This window comes from Macadamia integrifolia, unplaced genomic scaffold (assembly GCF_013358625.1).
Source record: "Macadamia integrifolia cultivar HAES 741 unplaced genomic scaffold, SCU_Mint_v3 scaffold536, whole genome shotgun sequence".
Classification (NCBI taxonomy): domain Eukaryota; kingdom Viridiplantae; phylum Streptophyta; class Magnoliopsida; order Proteales; family Proteaceae; genus Macadamia; species Macadamia integrifolia.
The window spans coordinates 199,411-206,346 of NW_024870477.1; the positions used below are offsets into that span (position 1 = coordinate 199,411).

The 6,936-nt window shown below is 43.8% G+C and overlaps 1 protein-coding gene across 1 annotated transcript in view; it reads right to left on the reverse strand.

Annotated features, from left to right (window-relative positions):
• Positions 1-3,889: 3,889 nt before the first annotated feature.
• LOC122069119 overlaps positions 3,890-6,936 on the reverse strand; it is an 8,226-nt gene continuing 5,179 nt past the window's right edge. Inside the window, exons 3-5 of the mRNA XM_042633048.1 lie at positions 6,333-6,603; positions 5,683-5,969; positions 3,890-4,412 (exon numbers count right to left, since the gene is read on the reverse strand). Coding sequence (XP_042488982.1) covers positions 3,989-4,412; positions 5,683-5,969; positions 6,333-6,603 — 982 coding nt within the window. The 3' untranslated portion in view covers positions 3,890-3,988. The remainder of the gene's footprint in view (positions 4,413-5,682; positions 5,970-6,332; positions 6,604-6,936) is intronic.

Below are 6,936 nucleotides of genomic sequence, written 5' to 3' on the forward strand. Positions count from 1 at the left end.
TTCCACCCATGGATGGAACTCGGGTAACCCTTCAAGAGCCGAAGGTCCTTTCGGGGGCAAAAGTAGTACCAGCCCGTAAGTCCCTTACAGGCCTGAAGAAGAAAACAGTTTATGAAGAGTCGAAGGGAGAGAGGCCTCTTGTGCCGAACGAAGAAGATGACGAAGCTTAATGCTTGTCGCCACCCGTTCGGCGTTAGCTGGGTGGGGCTTACCCCATAGTGCCGAAACACTTTGGTGAAGAAGGGGTGGAGGGGCAGCCGAAGGCCTGCCTTGAAGGCCTCCTTGTACAGGCACAGCTCCTCGGGGTTCCGATAGCTGGCTCGGTCAGAGGGTCTGGGCAGACGGAGCTCGAAAGCATCCGAAACGCCGAAGGAGGCCCTTAGCTCCTCCTGTTCTGGTTCGTCCATCGTGGAGACGATCTTAAGGGCCTCAACTTCTAAGGGCTCCTGTGTCTGGGCTCGGGCGTCGAGCACCCTCTCCCTGAACTCCTCACCGTTGGAGCCACCCTTGGACCCCGACGGTGTGGCCGCTGACGATGAGTCGCGGGAGGAGGGAGAGTCGGTGGAATCCGAGGACATCCCTCGGACTTCCCCAGGACTCCTATAACTACGTCTTGGTCTTGACCTCTCGCGGGACGATGGGCTGTAGCCCGACGAGGAAGACATCACTTACTTGTTGCTAAGCTAAGGAAGAAGAGGACGAGGCTAGAAGGGGATCCGAGGCCGAAGGTGAGCTCTCCGAAGGGAAAAAAGAAAGGTTGCCCCACAAATGGCCCCCCACATTATATAGATGGAAGAATGGCGGTACGACTTCCGAGCATTAATGGCACCGCCACGTCAGGGTACGAAGCCTCGAGGTTTGCGCCCGAATGGACCAAGCAGGCCTAGCAGACGATCTCTCCTTCGGTTGGGAGTTCGGCCAAAGCCGAACGGACCTGACCGAAGGTCCCTCCTTCGGTTGGGAGTTCGGCCAAAGCCGAACGGACCTGACCGAAGGTCCCTCCTTCGGTTGGGAGTTCGGCCGAAGCCGAACGGACCTGACCGAGGGTCCCCCTTTCGGTTGGGAGTTCGGCCAAAGCCGAACGGACCTGACCGAAGGTCCCTCCTTCGGTTGGGAGTTCGGCCAAAGCCGAACGGACCTGACCGAAGGTCCCTCCTTCGGTTGGGAGTTCGGCCGAAGCCGAACGGACCTGACTGAAGGTCCCTCCTTCGGTTGGGAGTTCGGCCAAAGCCGAACGGACCTGACCGAAGGTCCCTCCTTCGGTTGGGAGTTCAGCCGAAGCCGAACGGACCTGACCGAGGGTCCCCCCTTTCGGTTGGGAGTTCGGCCAAAGCCGAACGGACCTGACCGAAGGTCCCTCCTTTCGGTTGGGAGTTCGGCCAAAGCCGAATGGACCTGACCGAAGGTCCCTCCTTTCGGTTGGGAGTTCGGCCAACGCCGAACGGACCTGACCGAGGGTCCCTCCTTTCGGTTGGGAGTTCGGCCAAAGCCGAACGGACCTGACCGAGGGTCCCTCCTTCGGTTTTTAGTTCGGCCAAAGCCGAACGGACCTGACCGAAGGTCCCTCCTTCGGTTGGGAGTTCGGCCAAAGCCGAACGGACCTGACCGAAGGTCCCTCCTTTCGCTTGGGAGTTCGGCCAACGCCGAACGGACCTGACCGAGGGTCCCTCCTTCGGTAGGGAGTTCGGCCAAAACCGAACAGACCTGACCGAGGGTCCCTCCCTCGGCAGGGGGCTTGGCAAAGCCGAACGGTGCTGACCGAAGGTCCCACCTTCGACAAGGGGCTCAGTAAAGCCGATCCGAAACGGCGAAAGGTCTTTCTCTCGATCGACCCCAAAGCCTTGGTCACTGGTAATGCCAAGACCGAGGGAACAAATCAACCTCAGAAGATGGTTACTCCCACAGGAAGAAGCTCCTAGTGGAAGTAAGGGGGCTCCTGATATAGCCAAAATAACCTCTCGGTGGGGGCAATGACACGTGTCACTGCTGGGACACGTGTCCTCCGCCAGATGAAGGTTCCAAGAAACCACTCACACTCGAGCACGCTCAATCACCGAGGCACGCCCGTAGAATCACGCGGGATCACGTCGTCTGCATGAGGGGAATATTCCCCCAGAAGGTTGGACGTGTTCTAGTAGGACTCTAAGAGGGAAGAAGGGAAAAGAAAAACCCTAAGGCCGAAAAGCTATATAAGAAGGCACGGAAGAAAGAGGAAGGTAAGCTCTGATACCCTCACCATTACTCCCTTATTGAACTGTGCGGCCGACCCTGACTTGAGCGTCGGAGGACTAACCCCGGACAAAGTTCCGGGCCTCCGTCGTCTGTGTTTGTGTAGGTTCAACTAGCGGGGTTTTTTGGCAGCAACAAGTCGTTTCCAGAAACGGCAAAGCAAGTTGAATTTGTTTCGCCTGGGCCGTTTCTTGAATCATAAATAAGTAAAAATTTCTATTTCTATTTCTGAAAATAAGTGAAACGAAACAGTTTTATCAAACGTTTTTTACTCCGTTTCTGCTGTTTCTGGAAACAGAAACGCGTTTCTTGAAACGTTATCAAACGGGCCCTTGCTTTACGTTGTCGATATTGGTCTTAGTTGATATTGATATAATATTGAACTACAATTAATTTTATCGGTCAATATTATCTTAATTTTTTTATAAAAATTAGAATTTTTTTACAATAATATGATACTAATTTGGGATTGGCTGTATCAATTGAGATAGCTCAATATTTACCCTTACTTTTCATAAAAATTAGGTCCTTTTTTTTTTAATTTTTTTTAAACCCCTGATACAGATCCAGAATTGCCCAGACATTGGGATTGGTCTCAGCCAATACCAATACGATACGACCAATTAGATACCGATACCTAAAACCATGATAGGAGCCAAAATTTAGTTATCAGGAGCCGTCACTTTTACCCTCACTTAAAAAATAAGTTCATTTTCTTTACCCCTGAAATGACACTTGTAATCGATCCGAGTCTGGTATCTTCTCAAACGATATCAATAAAATATGACCAATACAACCAATTTGATACCAATATTTAGAACCATAATGGGAGCACATACCGAAGCACTTATTAAAGCAGCATTTCCACCTTTCATGAAGGGGTGGGATGGTCATTTCAGCCCTTCGTGTCTGCCACATTGTCTTTCAGGATTCTTTTTCTCAAAAATGAATACAGGAAGAAATAACACTACCCTCTAACTTTTATATGTGCCTAAAAACAATGGGTGTGAAAAGACTGTTTTGCCAGCGCTGAAGATGATCTCCCATGCGCCCACCTATTGGCCACGCCCACTGATGTATGACTTGCACCAAGAGGTAGTTTTCAATTTTTGGAAATAAAACAGTACATGCTAAACAGAACATGTAAACAAAAATTTTTGTAAGTTCATGAGATTAAAACTACCCTTTACCGAAAAGAAAAAAAAAAAGAGATTGAAGCTACCAACAAACAAGATAATAGGATGATCCCAGGCCCACAAGTCTGAAATGTTTAAACTAAAAACAGAATTATTGTATGAGCAAGAAGGGAAAGAAAGAGACAATCGGATACCAGTAATCCATCTAGAAATATTCTGTATAGGGGTTCCGATTAGCTTTGTAGTAAACCAATTTATTCCTATGGATAACAGAAAAATAAAAGGAGATAACAAAAAGAAAAAGAAAAATAAAAATAAAAGGAGATAGCAATGACACTAGAAACCATTGAAAATAGAAGATGTTGGGAGCATCTTCATGAAAGCATTCGGGTCAATAGTTTACCTATGTCCCCAATTCTGGTCTTATTAGTCTGGCTTTCGTTTAGAAATGCTTCTAATTTTTCTTTTAAATTCCTTGTTAAGAGTTTAATTAATGATTGTGTACCAAAAAAGATCACAAAATATTTACAGTTTGACAAAGGCATATACAGATTACTTTTTTGAAATAATAAAATCCACAACTTACAGCATGTAAATGAACACAACAATTGTGTGTACCCTCCTCAAACTAAATGATTAAATTCAGATGCAGCGTGAGAAACCCAGTTCAATGCAGTGCCAAAAAAGAGCTCCCAGAACCAGAGATCCAATGCTAGGACTGAAGAGAGGATCAGCAATGCCAGGGTCTGGTATCTATTGAGCGGCCAACCGGACAGTCTTGCTAATGTCTTTAGAAAAGGGAATGACTGACTGTCAAGCTCTTGGTTCCTTATAGACCACGCCGTTATCCACTGTACCCTTGAAGGGACCAGGTCAAACTCCTCACGCAACCGCCTTCCCAAGTCTGGCATGTGGCCACCCCCATATAAGACTGCAATCTTATTGTGTCCTCCCTCGATTGCTCTTTGCAACGCCTCAGTTGCAACTCTGTTCCTTTCACCAATGATAACAGACTTCTCCTCAATATCTGCAGTCACCTGCGTGAACCTTCACAAGCAATATCCTACATCACTTTCCATGAAACAGTTACAACAGTTGAAAATAGTTGGTAATGACTAACTTGCAATCAGAAGCACAGGTAATCTCAATGGAATACTTTCATTCTTAAACTAAATTATATTTGACAGTTCACATCGTTAAACAGCTAAATGGTTCAATTAAAATCAGCATTCTTTCAGTTGCAAACATGAGATTATGTGTTTGATCCTGGCTTACAGATTACCTATCCAAAGAATGTGGCATCCATTGAATCCAGTTCTTAAGAGGTAAATTCATGAAGGCTATACTTGGATCTTGAAAAAATACCACCAGGAGTTGTTAACTACTTTGATTAGGTTAAGATGGTTGGTATTACTGGAATTATTGTTTTATTTCCCAAACCCTAACTTGTTCAAACCACCACCTGACTTTTTAGAACTTCAATTCTGATAAAGTGACAGGAGTAAACTATCCTCGTATAATCTGACAACCAAAAGCTAAAGCTTATCTCTAATTATTAAGCACAGACTCTAAAATTCCAGGAGTCTCAACTCCGATCATCTTAACAGTCTCAAAGTTGTTTCAATTTTGACAAGTTCACAAAACAAATCTGTGTGCCAGGTTTGCTTATAGTTACAAGTAACAAGAAATATAGTTACACTAGTACAGTGACCAACATACTTAAGATGATAACAGTTAGTCTCAAACATAGTACAACCCTTGAAACCCTACATCCAGCTGACGCATGCAAATGCAACTCCAGTCTCCCAGACAAGAGTCCTTTATTCCCTTCCCTTCTTCCCTCCTAAATTTTAACAGATATGACTAAAATATAACATATAGGAGCTGAAATTAGCAGCATGGCTTCTGGATGTGGGCTTATAATAAGAGGAAATAGAAGAAGAATACGAAAAAAAAAAAAAATAATAATAATAAATATAAATAAAATAAAATAAAAAATCTTGGTCTCAAGGTGATGAACACAGAAATGTAGATCCATGGTGACCAATCATCTGCTTCGAGTGACAAAGCATATAATATCTATTAGAATAAATCAAGAACCTAATTAGGTTGGTAGTTAACAATTTTACCATCCACCTCTTTCAAAGATTGAATATCAATTAGCATTTATAAGCTCTTAATTTGTTTAAGAGCAGAACAGAAACAGCAATAATGACTTGCCACACACGAATTAGACATTTTGCAAATCAGATCATTGACTATGGTTCATATCTGTAATTGCCTCAAAGCTGATATCAGCACCAAGATTTAAACATACTCAGAAGTTAGTCGCTTTGCCAAGAAGACTTTCATTGCAGCACCAAAATCCAGTCTGGAGAGTGCTTCTAATTCTGGATATTTAGATCTCTGACCTCCCACATCGGCACATACACCTCCAATAATGAGAAGGCCAACGAGTGGCATTGGAAGCACACGGGAAGCCCATAGAAGCTTGGATCTCCAAGGTCCAAGATCTTCAGGAATAGAAGCCGGCTGCACAATAGCTTTTGTAGTTCTGAGAGTCATATCCCGAGCAAATGTAAAGAAGCTCTCACCTCTTTCAAGCTGGAAGAAATTAAGAAAATAATCAGAACTTATTGCATCCAAAGCACCATAGTTCTATTTTATACTGCATATAATCTCAAAAAGTAAGCGAACTAGATGACTAGCGTTTTGCACTCTCAAATCACATTCGTTGTTGGAAAATCACAAGAACCTCAAGTTAATGAAAATTAAGGTAGAGGGACATATGAGAAATTTTGCAAAATTACTATGAGGCCCTCCATTTTGTGCTTGGAAGTTCAAAGATCAAAGGCATTGATGTTCCAATAAAATGAAAGAGAAATTCCTAAGGAACATAAGAGAAAGATTCCAATTTCATTTATTCCATGAAATGTAAGTTGGTCAGGCATTTAAGAAAATTAATACCTGAAGCAGCTTAAAGGTCTCATAGTCCAGGTCAGCGTGGTACCAATTTTCTCCTTGGTAATCAAGACAGTCTAACTGGAAATCAAGAGTTAAAACTCGAGCCATCTGCCGTTGAATGCATCCAAGAATACTGAAGCCCCGTGAGCGTGAACTTTTCAGCCTTTTGGTTGGAGAAGGTGTTCTTCTATTCTCTAGACTTTCTTTGCTGGCTACCATCTCATACAGGACACAATCATATTGTTCAAGTTCCTTCTGAAGGGTTGCAAAATAACTGCAAGTTAAATTAACATCATTCAGTGTAGATTTTGTTGGTGAAGTGAGAGACGAAAACGCTTTTTTTTTTTGTTTGGGGGGGGGGGGGGTTAGATCTTATAACATTATGAAGTCATTAAACCTATCTTAACCAATTAGGAACTAAAAGTCTAGAAACCAGAACTGTTATAGAATCAGAATAAGCTGAGGTATTTCAAAATTAGTTAAGATGGGTCAAGGAATCAAGATGGCTGCAAGATACAGCCCAACCTGAAACATTTAGCAGCCTGCATTTTGACAAGGTTAAAATTACTTGTATACAAATTGATATGCCAAAATGGACAGTGATTCT